This window comes from Varroa destructor, unplaced genomic scaffold, assembly GCF_002443255.2.
Source record: "Varroa destructor unplaced genomic scaffold, Vdes_3.0 BEIS01000001.1, whole genome shotgun sequence".
In the NCBI taxonomy this organism is placed as follows: domain Eukaryota; kingdom Metazoa; phylum Arthropoda; class Arachnida; order Mesostigmata; family Varroidae; genus Varroa; species Varroa destructor.
In genome coordinates, this window is record NW_019211454.1 from 48,987,842 (window position 1) to 49,010,147 (window position 22,306).

General features: G+C 39.7%; 1 protein-coding gene across 2 annotated transcripts; it reads right to left on the bottom strand.

Annotated features, from left to right (window-relative positions):
* Positions 1-1,278: 1,278 nt before the first annotated feature.
* LOC111255401 (nose resistant to fluoxetine protein 6-like) lies at positions 1,279-20,446 on the bottom strand. 2 transcript variants are annotated; one of them, XM_022817337.2, is made up of 13 exons: positions 19,865-20,446; positions 11,429-11,637; positions 10,798-10,997; positions 7,211-7,394; positions 6,407-6,527; positions 5,959-6,052; positions 5,389-5,641; positions 4,951-5,045; positions 4,313-4,541; positions 3,574-3,693; positions 2,691-2,915; positions 1,979-2,134; positions 1,279-1,595 (listed from the first exon to the last, which is right to left on the bottom strand). In XM_022817337.2, the coding sequence occupies exons 1-13, from the start codon at positions 20,115-20,117 to the stop codon at positions 1,491-1,493; spliced, it is 2,244 nt and encodes a 747-aa protein (XP_022673072.1). In that variant the 5' UTR covers positions 20,118-20,446; the 3' UTR covers positions 1,279-1,490. The 2 variants fall into 2 exon arrangements, with proteins under 2 accessions (XP_022673072.1, XP_022673071.1); XM_022817336.2 differs by having other exon boundaries at positions 1,966-2,134; positions 19,865-20,437.
* Between the last annotated feature and the right edge of the window lie 1,860 nt (positions 20,447-22,306).

Below are 22,306 nucleotides of genomic sequence, written 5' to 3' on the forward strand. Positions count from 1 at the left end.
TATGTTATGTTTTTATCAAGTGTTTTATGTTATACGACGGACTTTGAAATGCATGGCTAATACAAATCAATGCTTGGATAATGGTAGGATAACTAAAATTACTAAATAACTATGCTACAATACTAGCCAACTTTTATCACGTTTTGGTGTCCATTGAACAACTTTTCGTAATTATCTCTTCGGTACAGCATAAAGGACTGACCTTCACTAGGAGTTTTAGGCGAGTTGCCTTCCGCTAAACTGATATGGGGTTTCCCCAGCAGACCCATGAAACGATATGGTAACCATTTGCCAACACTAAAACTTGAACCGCGATGCAACGCTCGTAAAGAGATGCCTATAGAGAGTCAGTCTACATTGCCTTATACTGTTATTATAATCAGCAATTGCTGGCGACGAAGTTGTTCTGTCCACCTTGTAAGCCCTCTTTTCTATACAATATCGTTCCCTGTGGTTACCACCATGCCAGAAAATAAACGCAAACTATTTGTATATGATGGATGTCACAACTATAACAGATAGGATGGTGAGATAATACTTTTGTTCATAGCCACGCTAGATTCTCTCACAATGAAGGTATTCATTAACTAAGATCTATAAACCTGCTTCCATATATAAATTTCTAAAAAGTTTATTTACAGCCGGGAAATAACTTATACATACTACGGTTAAGCAGTTAGAAAGAGCCCAGTTATATAGGTAGTTATACCCTGCACAGTAGAAGGCGAACCTTCCCAGTAAGCAACACATTTACCCTTGCTATATCAAAATCTCTGTACAACACAGGAAACGTATGAAAAGCATGTACTAACATTAGTCAACTAAATGAAGGCGTCTAAAATATAAGCCCCTAACCCTTATAGATCATTGGACCAAATCTCAAATGTAAATAAGACTTGCAATTTTTATTGCAAAAAATTGGATTTACATAGGGATAAACTTGAGCTCTGTTAACCCTTTCGTGTGTATTTTCTCCCCAAATAGGAAATACATTACATTTCTGAGATTTCCTTTATTAGTCACTCTTTAGACGTTTTCAGTAAAGTGTGTTTAAGTGTAATAAATATCTATAAATTCTTTTTATCTATTACGGTACAAATTATTTTAGTATGCATGAAATAGTATGTATGTAAAGTATACTAATATGATAATATGTAAATGGTAATCATACGACGTTTTCATGTGGGAGGTCTGCCAATTGAACCTTCTGTATACCCACGAAAATACGTCGTCGTTTTCTCATACTTATATATAGGAGATAAAAAGTAGCCAATCACCTGTCTAACAAATTCGTACGCCGTGTTCATTTATTTCATCATTAGCGTCACCATAATCTATGTACATTCTTTTTTTTTTTACTGTGAGTAGAACTGCCATATATATATGTATATATATATATATATATAAGAAGTATTAGCTAAAAAGTCTCGTTTAACATCTGTTTAACTGCATTTTGTAATTACATGGTCCGGCGCTGATGTGTCAAAGCTTTATGGAACTGCCTTGAAGGACCTTAAGTTGTTCTTGTAAATGTTTGGGACCATCGTTTGCGAAACCGTCTCCGTCATGAACAGCGACCGATGGCGCATAGGTGTCTGCAAAAAAAGTTTGTAAGATATATATATATATATATATATATACGTAAACCTGGCGTAATGAACATTTATAAAGATCCAGAGTATGTATGAAGATCGAACATTTATGAAGGAAGAACGACACAAACGGCTATAAACATCTTAAGCTCTTCACAGTGTGAGATACTACAGGATGAGATATATTGCGACTCACATGTGGGAAGCGCAAGGCTAATAATGAGAAAAAAAACAACGTCGATTCTCTCTTGACTCCTTTACAAGGCCTACAGCACCTGACCGTGATGCTTGGTCGTCCTGCGGCTTATTGTCCTACAAGACGGTAGGTTATTTGTGGATGTTATTTATATCTATATGTAATGCAAATACTTACTTTTCTTTCTCACCTCGATATCTGCAACTTTATTGTTGCCAGCGCTGACTTTTGCACGGCATGCCTGAAGTACGAGTTTTTCAATTCGACCGAGCGGAGCTTCGACCAGTAGGAAGAGGAGGTATGCAACAATAAGGCTCCATATCGTGGTACTGAATGAACGGTTGAGCTAAGATGCCGGAAACACGAGATCAATAAACGTGTCCTATTTTGAACGCTTTGCAACACCAGTAAAGCAGCATCATTGATCTATTTTAAAAATAATGCCATCATGCTCCAGAGAACACTGATCCTTGCTACCGAAATCGTTGAGTTTCTGGCATGTTTTTTCTTCTTTGTTATTTAAATTCTTTTATTCATATAAATCTACTATAACATCGAGGACTGACGATACTCTCTTTCTGATATTGGGGATTGTCTAGCGTTTAGCCCACTGTGTTATAATATGAAAGCTGGAAGTATGGACATATTTTGTTTAGATAAACGGTTCTATGAAATGCACCCTTCAAGAGTGGATTTTTGAATTTAATGCGCCATAATTGAGACTAACTATTTAAGCAGTATTCAGTCGTACATTTTTTTCAAATGAGCGAAAGGCTATTTTTTTTTCCTTGCAAAACTTAGCCTGCCTTCACCTCACCCCTAGAATAACTTTTGCCCCATTCGGTCTAATTATAGGTTCATAGTAGACTAGTTTTTCGTAGTAAAGATGTAATTAGTCGTACCATAACAAAGACCCTATAGAAGAGACGTTCTCGGGCGGTGATGAACTCTAAAAAGATAATTGGCACATGCAGCAGGAATACTCCAAATGAGAGACGACTCAACGGTACAAAAACAGGTAATGACAGGAAACGTGTGATAGTCGTGGCACGGCCGGTAGCGCAACAGAACGTCAACCACATTAAGAATATGCCCCAAAAAGGTCGCTGGAACACGGCGAAAAGAACCTATCAACATAAACAAAACACACGTACAGACGAATGAGAAACACCAGAATCACTTGGCTCGATTAGTACGCTGGCCAAGAAATGAGCGGTCTGTTTTTGCCTACAGCTGTTCGTCCACTGGCATAACTAGTTAAACTTTAATCACATATCTAGTATTTCGTTTGAGCAGTTAATCTTACTATTTTGTGTATAACAGCTGTTAATTTACCTAACTTCATTCTGTTGTAACGTGTGACGGGTAATAGTTATCAGCCACTTTGTAGCTACGTTGTAGCCAAAGCTACGTTGTACTGGCTTATGTAAGCCATTTCATTTTCATAATGATGCTATTTTTTCTTAACTGCGAGCGGATATTTCGGCACAAAATGAGTCTAAATTTTAAGAAAAGCCTATTTTTGTAACTGGGAAAAAACCTATATAAGGAAGTTGGATAGCAATAAGTTACGAACACTATTGCTTGTAATAAAACGATGCATCCTTAGAATGTAAATTTGCTTGGCTCATCCTAATTACCATTCTTAATAAGTCCTGTAATAATTCCAGCAATAACAAAGGCTTACTGTGCTACCGTGTTTTTAATTGTTTGGTTATGCACGATTGGACTAGATCGAATGCTCCCTGAATCTGCAGTTCCTTTAGCTGCAGTACTTGAGCGTACCTTGATTGCTTCCCCGGGGTAGTTTCCACTATTCCACGGATGAGTTCCGAAAACGGCAATCAGGACACAAGTAGATGTGACAGCCCAACAGCAGAAAGACATCCAAAATGAGATCTTTTTCTGAAAATAGTCATTTGGTTCGACAGACGTTCTAACGATTAATGGCATACTGCACGTTCATGCAGACCGCGTAAGCAATTATACCTGTATTTCCTGTCGCCAGCTCCACTGTGCCTTCTATTCGGATCAGAGATCAGTTAACGGCTTTTTCGACAAAACATTTGTCTTCGATCGTACAAAATACTGTTTATCATATTGTCAAAGCAAGTATCCCGCTGAACTCTTCCTCCTTTGAACTTGCCATCACCATTACGACAATAGTTGACTCGAGCGAACAGAGTGCAACGAAACGGCGTATGGCCATCTGTCGTGTACAGGCTACGTTAGTCAAGAACCCATTTTTCAAGGTGGAAAAGCTATGTGTGCGTTTGTCCTGCCCGTAGTACCATTGCGGGGCACTGTTGTCATCGTCGGCGTACGTAAGAAAGTGTTTTTGCAGCTGGCAGATTACAGGTGAACTGCAACAGGGAATGATTTCTATGCATAGTGGATTGCGCTCTTATCTCTTAAAAGCTACCGATTAATTATAGAGCGGGGTTGGTTGACTTCGCACGAGAGTAGGCGACCGGTACCGTGAACGGCGCATTGAAGGATAGTATTTGGTTATTATTAGTAATACCTCTTTGTAGTCACGGATGATGTATACGGTGGAAGTTCCCATAAAGAACATCACAGCGTGAACTGGCGTGTAAATATAGAAATAAAATATAGTTAGCTTGATTGTTTCCCACTGTTCGGCCATTGGAACAACAAACGGTGTGTAAACGGTATCGTAAATGTAGATTGCGATGAAGAGTGCACAGGTCACCGAATAACACGTCATCATCCAGTGAACAGTTTTCGCTTTCCTGGAACGGGAAATTCAACGTTCTTCTAAGGCATAGCTCAGCTTAGTGAGATTTACTCGCAGGCTGGATGAAATGTCTACCTTACAGCCACCATAGTTCACTGATTTGCTGCATAGATAGAAATGATTTGTTTAAATCAATTCAGTTATCAATATGATCTCGTCGTTTAGCTACTTTTGATTTAAGTAAATAGTATTACGCCGCGTATCACGGGACACGAGCGATGGGCCACAAGTGGGGAGCCTGAATGCTGGAAAGCTTTCGTTGTTTCGAAACGTTTACGTTGGATAATTGCTTGCCAATATGTGCTAAGTCTTATCATTCTAGCTCGAATCGTAATTAGAGAAAAGTATAGCGGGCTGTGCTTCAGGACTCTCCAAGGTATGTCCATGTAATCAACTCAACTCGCCGTTTTGTTAGAACAAGTGTTATGACGACCACGAAAAATAGCTGGAAGTCCACGGAAAGATACCACAGAGGTCCCATACAGGGCGCGCCGTTCGCCTGCAATTCAATACAGATATGACACAAGTAATGCTTAGTGGGGTTGATACCACGACTTCCAACGAATCGAGTCCAAAGCGAAGCTAGGTCTATGCATCCGTGCACTTAGTAGATGAAAATGGCTATATTTTCCACACACATTTAATAATATATGCTAAGACGGATAGCTAAGCCTAACATTCGTCGTGGATTGTAACGGAACAGAGCTACACACCGAAATGAGACTTTACGACTAAAAGAAAGTTGTTAAATGAATAAAAAGTTACATTTATGGGAGCTAGCTATCAGAGTGCATGTCGATGTGGGTCAAAGATAACGAAGTCAGTTTTCGGCAGACACGTACGTATTGGCCGGAGTTATAATTGCGAATCTGCAGGAGTACCGCCAACCAGTCATTGTCGAATTGGCTTTTGTAGTCCTCATACCACTCCATAACTCTGGGACCATCAAATACAACAGGTATCAGGAACAGGATGACCATAACAAAGAGTGCTGGCAAAGTACCACGTATAAATCTGCGTATAAGTGGTATTACAGCTACAAGTACAGGATTGTCCATAGGTTCTCTCAGAATATTGAACGTCAATAGAAAGCCGCTGTAAAAAGTACAAAAAATAGATTAAGGCCTAACAAATACATGTTTTTAGGATTACATCTAAAGATGGCTAGTTGGACGAGGATCAATTACATATAAACATATCGAATCTCCAAGTATCATATACCTGTAGCTATATCTCGGACAGAGCGAAACAGCTTCCGTAACTGTCTCCGATCGAAATCGGTCCGGTTGAATATCGGTAGATGTTTTTAAGCAAGTAAACTAAATAAAGCTTGAGTTTAGGCGTTCGTTGACGAAAACGTACGAAACAATTCGCATGTGATGCAATCGAAAGTCTATGGCTGTCTAACTTACGCGAGAAAAAGGAACGTATCAACGCAGAGGTAGGCCGACATAATGAAGCAGAACCAATAGCTTTCACCGTAGTGGAGTGCATTTACGAGTCGAGCTGCGGAGTTCGCCAAGCTTGGTTAGGATCGTACAAGGTATAATCTGCTAATTTTAAATTTATTCAAGTTATTAATTTGCATTGCTATTGTATCTACAGTTTTTTTCTTTTTTTTTTTCATAGGTTCCAATTTGTCCACACCTAGAAAAAAAGGTCTACTATAAAGCGAACGACGATTTCGTTGTTTTTGGATCTCCTACACAAACCTACTTTCCGGGCCAGGATCACGAAAATCTTATGTATGAAGGCTAAAATTAAAGTTAGATAAAAGGATTCTAATTAATTTCTATAGTATTGATTCTGTGGGCACAAAGCAAACAGGATTAAGGCATGCCTCCAATTGCAAGTACTTACATGTGCTGTTGAGGTTGAATACGGAAAAAGAATGGCCAACAACAACGCCGTAGATGGAAATGAATCTGATTCCGTGGAAGAATCGGTAAGCATAAGCGTCGCTATTAGGATTGTTATTTACCTTAAAGCGTTCCCGAAAACACGACAAAATATATTGATCGATTTTTAGTTCTGGTCCTACATGTATTTATCTATGTCTATGGTCGCCATTGAACTTGACCATCAAGTGAAGGTCAGCGATGCTTACAAGCAGCTCGGATGACGAAGATAGGCTGGTCACGCCGCAACCATTTACAAGAAATAAGTATAGCTCAATTATCCAACGGCAGTAAGCTACAAGACCACTCGATGACTAGAATGGGACACCGGAATCAACAAGCAAAGCTAGAATCACTGATGTCCTGTGGTCGAACTGCCTAGTCAGGATAATAGCCAAGGAGTAAAGGGGTGACTCGAGCGATGCAGTGGATTTATGCAATGAGTTAATGGGGCTAGTGTAAAAGGTTGATCGAATCTGAATCGACGAGGTAATCGTACCGAATCACAGTGCAAAAAGCGGTCAAATACTGAGCATATCTGGTACGGTGCGTTAATCCACCGTCCCAATGATAGCCACTCAACTCTAATATCACTAAAGACATTGTTATTAAAAGCATTTTGCTCGAGGTCTAAACTTGATTTTCCCTATTATAATCTTAACTGTGAAATCTTTTTTCGATCCATTTTCTATATAGTATGGTAAAATCAAAATACAGCTGAGTCGTGCGTCAGTATCTAGCTGGCCAACGCGATTTTCCAAGGTACCTCCAAAAGTAGACTGGTATTAGCCTTTGCCGAGAAACAAAGCACGATACGCTTCATGAGACTCGTTCGCTCTGATTGCTTCCCTTCGCTCTTTGTTGGAAGCAAAATACTGCAGACGCATGATGGGTAGAAGTCGAATGCTGTTCCCAAGAATACTAACATGACCACGATACACAGAATACATCTAGAAACACAAAAATAACACCAGTATCAATAGCGACATATTTTAGCCTTCTACCGTCCCTCAGTACCCCAGTTCGCTTTGTGAAATGGTCTTAAATGTTGGCAGCAAAAGTGGGTTTCATATTATGGACAATCAAATCGCTTGTGATCATATATATATATATATAGGTCTATAAGCAAGAATTGCTTATCGACAGATAGCTCTGGTAAGAATACAGGGCTGGTTCTAAGGGCTGAGCGTCGCGTACAACATATGCGATCGAAAACCATAACGGCAAAGCAAAGAACGGCCCGTCAGTTTGCGTCTTCGTTGAATTAGGCTGCCATTGTATAGCTACAAGCAATTTAATGGCCAAATGGAAACGAACTATTGCTGTCGCGCGCCAAATTTAAAAAATAAATTATTAAACAAAACGCGCTAAGACCTATTTTCGTAATACTTGTAAATCACGATTTTAGTCGCTACTGGGTTAATTGCTTGAAAATGATTATGAAGTTCAATTCATTGCAAACACATTGTTTTTATCCTTTGAATTGGCTCTAATTTAAAACAACAGTTTGGCTTTATCTCAATCGTTTTAGTCTGCGAAGATTCATTTAGCCGTATATAGTGCAGGTATCTCTCGCTGGCTGTCCCGACCCCAGCCTGCATCTGAACTATTCCACAAATTGGATGATTCTGACGTGTTCGCTTCCTCATCTGAACACTGATCTCTTTTCATAAATATCATTAGTTGCCCTCTTTATATACAGCCGACTTATATAGCTGCGGTAAACAATAATAAAAGAGATATGAACGTCATTTATGACGCGCCCTGTCGTTAAGCGATAAGAAGAAGTAGATAATCGTCCGGAAATGGCAAGGGCTTCTCATGCAGTGGGCGTTTCTCGGAGTTATTTCCTTTGCTGATGACAACTGAAACTCCATACCGCATATTTTTTCCTATGCCGCCATATAGAAACGATTAGATATTATGAAATCAAGTTGATAAAAAAATACTTCTTCCATGACGCTAGAATCTCACAGAAACATAATTGAAATTAGGTGCTGAGGCAGTGGACGCGGCGTTACTGATTTTTTCCTCTTTCTTCCATTTCTGATTGCGGATCATAAAACGTTTCGATGTAAAAAGTAGCTACTGCAAAGAAAGGTAATAATATACGTTGCCCTGTGGCAACATTGGCAGCTGTCAGCTGGCAAAAAATGCATATCTGCTTGGGTACTATGGACAAATCATAGAGTATCAACGTTGAACACGACGATGAAATAATATCATTACTATGTACGCAAATAAAACGGTGAATGAATGAATGAATGAATGAATGAATCAATAAAATCTGAGATTCTTAAATTGTTTTACTGGGTTTATTCAGCAAATGGATATTAAACGATGGTGTTCCTCCTTTAGAGTGAACTATGTCTCATAAAGTTGACTCTTGTTTGATCGTCCCGTACCAATGCGAGGCTGAAATCAGCGCGCTGAAGATTTCTATACGCTAACACGACGGTATCCAAATCTGAGTATTAGGATTGACTTGATTCATAGTATAAAAATCGCAGCATGTCAGCAAGCAAACGTCTCTTCCAAACACGATCCCCGATCTGAGATACGGTCTATGTTTCGTTTGCACAATGGCTGAACGACAAATCTTCTTGGACAATCCAACGTTACCCCTCAGTTTTCTCTACCTTGAAACTGTTTCTTACTATTCTCTTATTTAAAAGGCACGAAGCAACTAATAGATACCGAGCGACTAATGAAATCAATGCATAAGTGCTCTAATATTCTAGTTTATAACGGCCGTTTTTTTGTTTTACGGTAACTTTATCTGAGCCATTGTCGTCGTTAAGCGTATTCGAAGGCTCTGTTGATTTCTGCCGTTCCGGGGTAGGCATGGAGTGTTCACAGCCACTGAGGCTTCATCAAGTCTGAATGAAAGGTAACCATTGATATAATTACGTGCGATTTGAGTCGCCCCACGGACACAGAGCGAATCGTTCTTTTTTTGTTCGCTGCCCTGTGCAATGAACAAATACGAGACGGCTCGGGCTGGTAACGTAACCGGTAACCTGTATGCATTTCGAAGCAAGTGTCGCGTGGCCGGGTGTTTTGTTTCTGGACAAATTTGAAAATATAGCAAATTAATTAGTGGCGGTTTGCTTGCGTCGTTCTCGTGATGCCACGACCGTGGGCAGATGCGCCTGTACCTTATTCGAACGAGGACGATACGAGAACAAAGATGATAACAAGTGTGTCGACGGTGGGAACATACGGCGGCTGATCCCACCACCTAGGTCTATTAAATCCTGGCTTATACCCCCCATTCAGCCGGTCCGAAGCGACGGGGCCAGAGTTCCCCTCTTTCCCGCGTAGAAGAAATAAACCTCTGGCTAACGAAAAGATACCGGCTGGGTTTGCTTGCAGATGGACAGAACACATGAGAATCTATCGAAGCGAATTAACTGTTTCCTTTTGGATATGTCATGCCGTCGGATTGACAGCAGGGCGCGATGGCCGCAACTTGGTAGGTTCGAAAAGAAAATAAAAAGTAGACCAACGTTTTATTAGCCTGTCGATCATTGTAACAATAGTAAAGGTAATGATAATTGGGATCGTTGCTACTGTGATTAGAGCAACAATAAGCCTTTTTTTCACAAGCGTGAGAAAATTAATCCGATGTTGAGCCGATGACAGTCGTTGGCAGCTGGCCCGCTCCATACAAGCAAACCATTTGGCACTTTTAATCGAAAAAAAGTCTCGTTCCACGTGACAAAGCTACTTAAATATAAGTCTCCCAATGGGGACAGTGCGGCGCGTTTCAGACATTGGCTGAACTGATGCCATCGGACTAGCTAGATGTCTTATGTTTGTTTTCAATTACTCCCGTCTCTACAAATGGACCGTTTCGATCATAGAATCTTACTAAACCAAGTGTGTACAGAGACGCTTGAAGGATGGTGATAGAAAATGTTCTCTGGCAAAGAAAGCTACACAACTTTTCTTGCCCTGTTATAATGGACGGAGGATGAACATTACGTTCGAATCAGTCTTGTCAATCGCACTTTGACTGATATATCAGCCGAAATGAAATAAGACTAAGTTGTTTATCCTCATATACGTACGAAAGTTACGTAGCTACCTGAACTATGGTTTCAGTTTTACAAACCTGTATGATATGGGCACCGCTTTTCTAGTCAACTCACAGAAGCGCCTAATTCCATCACGTATGCGCGAACGCTACGTAGACGTGTGTTATGTTTGTATTCGATTCGGATCATTCCATACGTGTTTGGCTGTTAATGTTGCATAGCGAACGTAAAAACGTATGGAAATTTTTATAAGCTCGATATAATCTCTTCGGCAATACATGCGCAAAATGTAAGTAGACATATGAAGCCTCACAAAGCAAATATCTGACGATTGTCAAGCGATCGTGGCAATCCATCGACGCAGTTCGCTACATTGACCTTCCCGAAAATCACAGGGGCCAATCTATCGCCCAATTTCTGCAAATCTTCACGAGAACAGTCCGTCGACACGCATACGCCAATGAGTATTCCGGGGACGTCATTGGAGTTTTGGAATGAGATGAATTTTGGCGTCTGCAAAAATCATACATTTCGAATTTTGAAATTTAAAAACAACACACATTTTGATGTATGCGATCATTTCATTCTAGTTCTTGGGTAGCTCCCTAATAAACCAACCATTCCTATAATGACGCATCCATTTGGGCGCTCTTACTAATACAAGGTGACAAGCAAACGTACTCTAGCAGTTAGCTGAAACGTAACTCTGTATGTAACAAACGCAAGCTCCCACTGAGGGGTTGACAGTTTTCCATATACACATGCTTTAGCCTGATGAATTTTTCACAGTGAAAATACGCCGGCCCTCAAGTGTACCGTGTCAGACATACTTGGGACAAATGTTGAACCTTAAAAATCGATACTCCTAACTAATAGGGGGGCTTAGTGATATTTCAGTTGTTCCTATATATTGTTACGATGAATTTCAGAATCAGCATACTTACCCTGGGATGTGAGAGAGCTGTGATATTTAGCAGACCACGAATATAGTCGCTATAGGTTTTTATATAGATATTGCAATATTGGCCTCGCAGAGTTTCTTCGCCGGTCTCTTCGTGATGCAGAACCGTCTCAAGACATTCGTCATAAGCTCCTATGTCTATTAGGGTTCCCTGGTGAAGGCCGGAAGGAAATTTTCCCGAAGCGTCGATTACTGAAACCAACATTGGCCTGCTTAGCGTCCATATATATTCTATGTTTCAGTGATTTTGGGTTATAGTAATTTCTTTGTAATTCTGCTACTGTAATTAAGGTGTTTTATCGGATTCTTTTGCATACTCAGTATGATTCACAGATGTACGGATGTCACAATGTACCACATCGTTATTGAATGCGACCCAGTTTTAGCAAGTAACAGCACTAATAGCAACAGTAAAAATATTTGAAGCTGTTAGAACACTTCATTATATTAGCACAAGATAGTATTCAAAGAAGTCACATTAATCAAATGCGGAAGAACAACAACACTAGGTATATCTTTTATTGCGGCCTATGAATTTTCTCAACTCCATAGGCTCATTCGAATTTTGAATTTTCGATTTATAACATATTCTCGTATGTCTCAGAAGGAAATTGATGCGTATGCACATATATCACTTCTATATCTATTCACTTGGGTTTTAGCAGGCCAACTATAGTAAGCCATAAAAAATTAAGAAAGCTAAGTGGCTAATAAACGAAGGTGTTTCGTAAAATTACAGCGACGGAAAGAGATAGCTCGCCGTATAGGCCTCATAGCCCGTGAAGGTTCTACGATTGGAAATTGGAAAGGTTGTTAGGTCAACAAGTTCTCAAGATGATGAGAAAAGAGCCTCAAGAAAATGAGCCTTTCCGAAGACCCCTATGAAAGCGAATGACGAGAATTTTGGTTTTGTGGGTATAAAAATATCATACTTGTAAATAAAATTCCTTACTTTTACGTTACAATACAATGACCCATTCCTACGCCGATTTGTGGCAGATTTTGAAATGATCGCAGAGAATACAATTGCTTCTCTACGATCACTTCAAACGCTTAACCAATGAATGGATACAACTTTATTGGTGAAACTTCACTCTAAAACAGACATACAGCTGCAGGTTCATACAGTGTATATTTATTGGGCTACTACAGCTTCGTAAATCATCATTTTTTAATTGAAGACTGAAGTAAAGGAGATGACCAAAAAAACTTTTCATTAAACAGACAATATTAGTGGGCGAAGTTTATTGCACAACATCTCTTGGTTTCACACCGCAAATTGGAAGGGGCTGCCTCAGAGGCTACCGTCGGAGACTCTCTTGTCCATCACACTGCATAGATATTGCTCCCACTGATTACCTTGTTTCTCTCATCAACGCCTCGTACATCTCAACAACGTCTTAATGGAAAAATGCTCCAAATCCCAACGTGATATCAAAATTGCCTTTGCAGACTTCATAGACACTTGTACCCTAAAGTTTTGGAGAAGCGGAATTCTTTTATTCACCACCCGAACGGCAGAACGTCATAATTGTCAGTCAGGTTTGAAATAACCAAAATAGCATTGAGGAAAGGTTTGAAGTTAGTATTTCAACTTTACTATTTGAAACTTCATGCGGAGCGACCTAAAAAAATAACTATCTTACACAACTCATCTAGTATATGTCGTTTTATATATGTATATTATATTAGGTTATCTCCGTTTTTTCCAAAGGCGTTCATTTGCCACTTTCCCCTCACTTGAGCCCTCAAGTGAGGGTTATATCTAATAGTCGATGCAAAAAAGCGTGCTACTACGGTATTATATTGCGAGTGCAATTTCGGCTCAGTTCTTCGACGCCTTCGGTATCATACATATCAGCAAATATGTTGCCAAAGGAGCCCGAGACATCTGCTTTGCGGCTAATGACACTTGTCGTTCAAAGATCCCAAAAGGGAGAAACCGCTCAAGGGAGAGCTGTTAAGCTTAAAGACAGTATCTTAGACCTAGGACACATCTCCCGTTCTAGCCGATCGTCTAATTTTGATGATTACAAACTGAACGCGCTTTTGAAAGAAGTCGGCCAACAAACAACACGGAAATTTGCCGAAAAAATCGGCCGCACCCCCATGACCGTCGTTAACCACCTCAACCCCATGAGCGTATACAAAACTTACTTTGGCTACCTTATGAACTCTCTGAATCCACTTAGATAGCATTGCTTCCCAGAATGTTCCGTCGCGTATCATGCGTCGCTCAGTCAACAATGAGCAATTCTTGCATAGAATTGACACCAGTGATAATAAATAGTATCAGTATGTCAAAATGAACCACAGATTGAGACAGGTGTCTCTAGGAAAGAAGCCAGGACTTCAACTATAATTGCAATGCTTCGCGTTTGGCGAGACCGCAAAGGACTAATTTGTTAGATACTATCTCCAATGGATTGATCGGCATATTTATTCCGCCCAGCTGAATTGAGTCGATCAGGCTCTTTAAGAGGAAGTCCCGACAGAAGAAGTCCCGTGATTCTGTGTCGTCCTGCTCCTTGATGATATGATGTGAGATCACACACGCTGCACATCGCTGCCTATCGAAACCCGTTTATTTGGATTTCCAATAGGAAGTCTTTGCGCTCTCCATATTCTTCGGGCCTTGCCTTAACCGTTTTCTGTTCGGGTTTTACTTTTAGCACGTATCAAGAATTCAAAACGTAGTTTTGGATCTGTTTCGAAACGGAAGCCATTATCTTGTGGCAGACGGCATACATTATTCGATGAAGAATATTGTGATTAATAGCTTATCATCACAGGAATAAAGGATACGTTGTTTTCGATCCAGTAACAACTACAGCAAGGACCTATTAGTTTGTAGATATACATATATAGAAATTGCGCCATCTAAATACGAATATCTATCTATCTGAGCCTATCTAAACAAACAGAATTTTTTGCACATATTAAAAGTGTCCCTCTTGACGGTCACGATTACTCAGCATAACCACCTCCCACCACAACTTAGAACTAAATCATTCGGTTATTTTCAATTTTTCTAAAATTTTCTCTCGATTTTTAAATATTAACCACTGCTAATGCTACAAACAAAAACATTCGAGTGAAATTAATTTTTGGCCTGATAGCAACCAAAGGCCAGAGGTTGAAACGACGAAACAATTTAAAATGTGCAAAAAAGAAGTTTCAAAGGGTCTAAGCGTTGGGTTTATCTGAAAAACTTCATTAGTAAGCAATATTTCCTGCTTTAGAGCAGCCGTCAAGCAGGTCTTTGCAGTCTTTCTCAAGCAGGTTTTTGAGTTTCTCTGAGGCTTTCCGAGCATTTCAAGTCGTTTCTGGATATTTCAGAACCGACAATGAATAAACAAAACAATGAATAATGTAAAACAACATTTTTAATTTCGTACAGCACGAAGAGATTAGATAGCAGCCAATATTTGCCGAAATTTTTTGCCATGATGAGTCTACCGCTTGCTTCTAGAAAAAAAAAATGATAGTACTTGCGTAAGACATTAGAAAAGGCCAGTTCTTTCTGGATAATTTTTCTGATACCAGGATGTATATATTGTATTTTTGAATGAAGTTCAGTAAATATATAGATATATATATAGATGTATAATGCTCATAGAATTTCATAGCTCAAATCAATTTCCACAAATTACTATGTTCTTCTTCGATGTAAGGACGAAGTGGACTCCCATATTGCAATGTCTCGTTCTGGATAGCACATGTGAGACATGCGCGCCGCGTATATATGATTAAATTGTTATAAGCAGACTTTAAAATCAAATAACTTTTGGAACTAGAGCGATCAATTTTCAATATGTGCGTTGTCATCAAGTTACCAGACAGCATAGTTTCGATTGGCGTGCAGTGGTAAGACACCTACGGTCCATAAGTCTCTTGAGAAACTCATTCATCTTTTTTAGTTTCAGCGAAAGTCTCGTAGTAGCACATACCCCTAATATCTATTGCAAGTATGATTGTCATGCCACATCTGAAACCCGACATTGCCATCGCACTCGATTTCTTCCGAGGGCATCACCATCGTTTCGCCAGGTTCTTTTCAGCTTGGCAGTAGAGATTGAAGCATGCCTCGATCATATGCTCCAGAAGGATTTGTCGATTAAAGCTACGTAAATTGCATATGGAATCCACCATACGCGCTCCAACTGATTTGGAGTCAATACATCGAAAACCCATTTTTTGTGGAGCTTTCGCATTGTCAATATTTGGATTACAATCCTGAAACACGCGACAACAAGGCCCTTACCCTAGGTTTTGCTCTTATGAAAATTTTCCTCGATTGAGGCAATGCGTTCATCTTCCGGGTTCCGACACATGGCTACCTCCTCACCGCCTATTAACACTTCAATTTCCATTCTTGAAGTGTCTTACGCCTTTTGCTTTTCGCTTAAGGCCTCCTCGCCTACAGTTTTCATCGATGTTCGATGAATTTCCGGAACGCTATAACCTTCGACGAGCAAAAATTTTACAATTGAGCGTTGATTTTCACGTGTTCCCTTGTAAACTCAACGTTTTCTCCTAAAACGTATTGGACCGGCTTCCTTGTAGAGGACTAGAGTATTCACCAGCCGGTTTTTATTTGCTAACCATACATATTTCGAGCGTTACTTAACCTCAAAGTTTTCGGGATTCATTTGTAACGGTCTAATGTATACAGATAACCTGAAAGCTGAATTTTCGATCAAAATGCAAAACCCTATTTGAGATTATATCAGTCAGCACGCTAGTATTATACAAGTGTTTTTCTCCGATCGTAAGTTACTTTGTCGGAAGCGACATTTCCGAGGTGTTTTTTCTTGTTAAATAGTGGCTCTTCTCTAAGCGATGAGATGGGCTGGGATGGCGTTTCAGATATGGTTTTAAGCCACATTTCCTAGATCACTGAGTGAATCAATTCGAGTGGAACGGTTTGTTTGATGACGGCTCTTAAGCAAGCATGATGAAAAAATGATCTGTTTTTAGGTATGTAATGATATTCTTAGCATTATTTTTATACTATTGGGAAGGACTGTTAGATGTTTGTGTCAGAATAAATTTGTTTACTGGCTCGGCCGGTTAGTTTCGCAGGGGTTTCTCGATTTGCGAGAGTAAAAACAACTGTCGACCGGATATTCGATGGCTGAATAACGAGTCTCTTACCAACCCCTCTTTTCCTTCTCCTTACCCAGTGTTCAGTAATAATTGAGCTAGTCGCATTTAATCAGGATGTATCATAAGACGCTGTTAGTGAGTATTTGGAGTAGCTGAGCAAGCAAAACTGCATTACACACAGAGTAGTAAATAATTAATACCTGGTTCACGCTTCCGTGGTTTTCCATACACCTACCCAAATGGCGTATTAGGTCATGCGTTGCTGTTTACCCGGGCCTACCCCTATACTTGTTATACAGTAGACGTTGCTTGTGCGTATAGAAATTCAGCGATACGCATGTAAAGTCTGCAACGTAAAGTGATCGATTCGTGCAGGCCACGACGGCCGGGCAAATTCTTTGCTAGCAATCATAGCATCGTCCACAGTGATTTGATAAGCCATCAAAATAGCGCACTCTCCATTTACTCGCTAGTTTCGGGTCAGCCCCTTTTGTCCGATGAAGTAATTTCACCAGATAACAGAATAGCGACAGAGACCTTGAAATTGATAGAATCTTATGTCATACACAGCTTTTACTCAGACGGCCTAATAACAGATTAGTAAACTGTCATTTCGTACAACACACAAACGTCTCTTATTCCATACTATGCTTTTTAAGATAGCAATTTCGTCCACATAATAATTTTACTGGGCAAATGGCGATATTACACAATGGATTGATAAAGATAAATCGTTCGTCGTATAATTCCTACATTTTAAGGACACCATTAGGAAAACTTGAAAGTCGATTAACTATCGAATAAAATGATACAATACATTTATGTAAATTAGCTAATCTGTCTAGATCTTCTATCCGTCTAGATTCTTCTTAATATTGATCTTCTTAACTTCGTAATGTGTAGTCATAGACTAGCTACGTGTAACATTCATAGACAACTTAATCGGCTCATTGCTTTCGAATCAACAGATCTATACAACTGAATAACCTAAATTTATTTCTTTTTTATCACTTGGATTTTTAGTAAAAGGATCGTAGGATAGCAGGCCGTCTTAACTAACAGCAACATAATCTGTTGCCCCTTTGTCCATCGTGCCTTCTTGTTTACTTACTAGTCTTTAAAGCGTTCCAGGTTACCTCACTTAATCACTAATGCTTGTACATTATAACGTTTGTATAATTATAGGCAAAAGACCATTTTTCGTACACCGTTTGTGCTTCGGTTACATTATATAGGCATCTACCTATAAACATTTCGCAATAATAATAGTTGGGGGAAACCTAGGTCCTGTCAGTGCGCAAGACCCATGTAGGTTTTGTTAGAATCATTACTTAGCTCAGTACGTGTCCAAATGTGATTCGTCTTCATTCATTGAAGTCAATTTTGCGTTCGCTGTAGATTGCGAGATGGGTTTAACAAAACTCAGGCCGACTAAGCTCAAACTATCAACTTTCGACGATATTACAAGCCAGCTGGAGAATACCAAAATGAATTATATCTGTTTTAAAATAAATTAGTTGTTAAAGAAATGATCACTAGTTATGTTAAAGTTTAAGTTGCAATTAACTTTAGAGCTGTAACTTGTCCACACCTGCTTGCTGTGCGAAAGGTTAACCCACCTTTTATGTATTTTTTGTGTTCGAGGCTCATTAGGAAGGTTAGCAAGCGCTTGAATGCATATAGCTCGTAATATCGACATTAAAATTGGGGCTTGACCCATTATGATAGCTGCGTCCTCGTACTTATAATAATAAAAAACTTCAACTAATCAGAGTACGTTTCCAGAATATTTTTTGCATCAAGCCCCGGCATAGAATGAACGTCTTTCATGTTTCCCCACCTATACATAATACAAATCCAACTAAGTTAAGAAACGTTCATGAAAAAACGAATGTTTTCTGGCAACCTCTGAAGTCGAGCGTGCAATAGCCGAAGTATGAATGAAGTATCATTGGTGGCCTCACCACAAATGTCTCCCGTTGTTCATGGATGAGTTAAGAAGCTCTGTTTAACAGTGCATAGCCACCGTCGCTCACATTAGTACTTAAAAAAAATGTGATCTAAAACTGGAATTTACCAGGGGCAATTGAAGTAAACGCAATGATATTGAAAAAGTCAATCTACCACATCCGGTAAGATGAAGGTCCGAATGTTTACTATACAACCATCATTTGTCTAATTAAGTGTTGCATAGAGGATTAGTAAGTGGTTTTCCCCTATTTAGGTGATATATAGCCTTAGCGCAATCTTCTTTACGGTTTGCTACCTAATTGCTTACTTGTTTGCCTAGGACTTAGAGCTCTTAAAGATATGTTTAAGTACGAAGTACCATAGGTATTTTAAAATAAAAGCATATATACAGTTTAAAAAATTTCACCCAACGCCTATAATGGGCATTGTAACCCTATATGCATGACGTCTCCCGGCGAACCTGACCTTTCAGCAACGAGCCGTCAGAGGGGCTAAATCAGGTCGCTTAATTCACTGCTCGAGCGAACGCTTATATATATATGGCACTGACAAAAATGATATAGCAAAAAAAATAAATAAAAGGTGCCGTAAACAAATTTCCAACACACCGTCGTTATTTATTTATTATTATTATTAAATCCAGTGAATTTGTCGACTAATACAGCAGTACTGGTCATTTGCAGTTTACATAACAAGTGAAGCCGTGCCATATTGGCTTAGCGGAGCGTGAACGTAGCAAATATAAGTTACTAAAAGGGTTAGAACTTGAGCCATCACTACTAAATCAGTCAACCCGGATTGGGTTTGAGTAACACTTTACTATTTGTGCGTTCTCTATACTGTCGACTCTATATACTCTGTTGACGAAAACTAGCTACTAGGGATTCGCCAAAATAGAACAATAATCGGATAGTCTAAAATTTTGTCACACATAAGGTCGATGTTGATCTCAAGGTGTCCTTCCGTCACGTTGAGCTTAATTTACTGCATGCTTTTTGTGCAGGTTTTTATCGATGAAAATTGTTAGTGTTATGGGTATAGTTATCTCACTGCAGGCTTTAAGTAGGAGCGGCTCTTCGAAAAGCGTTTCTCTATAATTTATTAAATAAAAGCTATAACAGCTACCTAAGCTGGCATATTATTGAAGTACATAAAATGTCTATTCGTTTTTACGTTTTTTGACAACTCTGCTCGTTTGCTGCGGAGAAAAATTACCTAATTCTCTTTAATGCTAATATTAATTACTTTTTTTCTATGTCTTGGTTAAAAAAAAAGTGCTCCAACATTAGCAAAAAACGGGTTTTTCTTAGAGAAATTGTTATTACGCGCTTTTACTCACATCGAGTAGCCCACGGTTCGAACCTTCGGACGGCTGCACCAAATTTAGCCAAATAAACCTGACAGTCCGCGCTGACATCGGCTTCTAGCACAAATCGAAGAATCTTTTTTACGTGTGGCTGCACCATTTGATCAATAATATTCCTGATACTTTCCAACGTATTCTGTTGTGTCCTGGCATTTTGCTCCTGAGCCACTACCATGACGACAACACATGATAGTATTGCACCGTACCTAATCCAGGAATACTGCATATTTCTAGTCGTTTGCGCCAAAAGCCGACTAATTCAGTGATGGGCAGCTTTGTTTATCTAGATCCTGCACGAGCGGGGGCACCCTGTTGCCGTTGTTAGATCCAGTCAGAACGAGATTGGTTGTCACTTGAAAGCTAGCACTATTTTCAATAATCCGCTTTATGATTGTTACGCAGGGGGGTCGTTCCCTAAGCGTCTTAGTATGTAATATGGTCTATGTAATAAAGAAAAATTCGTCGTCGTAGGTCCCTTCCATTGACTGATAGAGACTGGTAAATTCTGGATTCCCTTTCCACCTGCGGGCCAGATAGGGATATCGATCTCTCCGTACTACCGTTGTCTGTCCGCCTCGAAGCTGATGTCAACGAGCGGCAAGAAACGCGCGGCAATTGCGCGGTAATCGGCCGCGATCGGGCTGGCAAGTAATAGATGGAGCGACCAAGGAACAAGGTGTCGAGACAGGGAGAAGGAGATACGATCGATACAAATATCGCAGACACCAATATAGCACTAATTTTCACCTCGAGCATAAATGCTATGAACGGCATAGAAACGAGGCCATCGAACTTCGATCTTTTACGAAGTTGCCGGTGTATTCGCGAGGTGCTTTTATCAGTGAAAGTGTACGTTTGCGGGTAGAAAAATGTAGTATGAGTATGAATAATAATAGAAAAGCAAGATTACGAACATTAAGCCCGGCCGTTCATAGAGCATTCAAAGATGATTGTTGATTCTGTTTGGTACATTTACGCGTATCGCGCACTTTAAAATGCAATCCATCTGGTGGTGACTAATCTATAAGGCTTCGCAGATGTTCGTTATTAGCAAAGGTTCGGCAGCGATCCGCCTAACCCGTTTCAGCACTTCATAAAAATGGCCTACTTAACCCAGTAGCATACGCCATACCCGCCCCATATTGACAATGGCTAAAAGTAGCTATTCATACAATTAGGAACGAGAATTAATTATTCTGAACGTCCTCTCCTTTGCCGCAGTGCAGCTCGTTTACTTAGCTCTTGTAAATATACTAGAAAAAAAAAATCAGCTTTTCCTTGACGATAGCAGAAGCGTATTGTCGACAGATGTATTAGGAACTCAGAATTTCACACTGGGTAAAAACTTCATGAAGACAATCAACCTGCTATATAATGGCTTACCTTGTCTTGCTTAGTTGAAATTTACCGTCCCTAGCTAGCAGGTATCGTGCAAGCGTTAGGTGCTTTCTCTATATGCTAATGGTTTCACTCACGAACGACAGTCGCGTCTGGATGACGTAAGTAATCCACACTGTCGTTGAATGAGGAGTATTCCTAAGGCTTCCCGCCGCGGCAAAGGCTATCGGACCTATATAAAGAAAATGTCAAATTTGAATGTTTTTTTGGTCGTTATATGTTCAAGCTGATCGGCCCCAGCTGTCGATTCTGGACATTTTCGTTAGTCTGTTATTAGAAAATAAATTGCATTACGAGAAAACGACAAATTTCTATTCAAATGTATTGTTCTAGCCGATTTTTTTTAGTTGATCTCTAACACACCATAACGAGGTTGGCTGGTAGAGCACTGTTTACTAAGTAGAGATACGAATCGTGAGTTCTACTTCAACTTTAGCTAGAGGATAACATGTAATTAAACAAGCTGCCTTTGTGCAGGCCTTAAGCTGACTTCCACTAATACTTGTTGGACCGCATGTAATCATCTAACACATACCTGTCATATATATATATATTATGGAAGACAGATGTCAACTACCAATAGAAGATAGGTATTAATTCCGGATGTATTTTTTGCTTCATGCAGCTAAAAATACATTTTTATCTCGTCTTCAATTAGGAAATACCATCTCATTGGTCGTTCCCTGTAGAAGGCATGCAGGTGCAAGTACCGAATATCTATCATATGCTATTCTACAGCATAAACACGAAAAATTATCTGCGGCTTGTTGATGTGGTCCGAATAAACTGCGGGTAGTACGGCCGGCTTCCTGTCATTTGCCCAATTCTCATGATTAGAACAGCATTTTCTGTTAGACGTGTATCATACCAATCTGTTTATAGCTATGAGATACTGATCTTATCGATCGCCACCGCTGCCGTATATCGGTAGCCGCTGAAGTGGATAGACAGTGGAAGCAGTCTCATTCTATTACATAACACTGTGGTGCGGAATGCCGTTAGATCGGAAAGAAATTG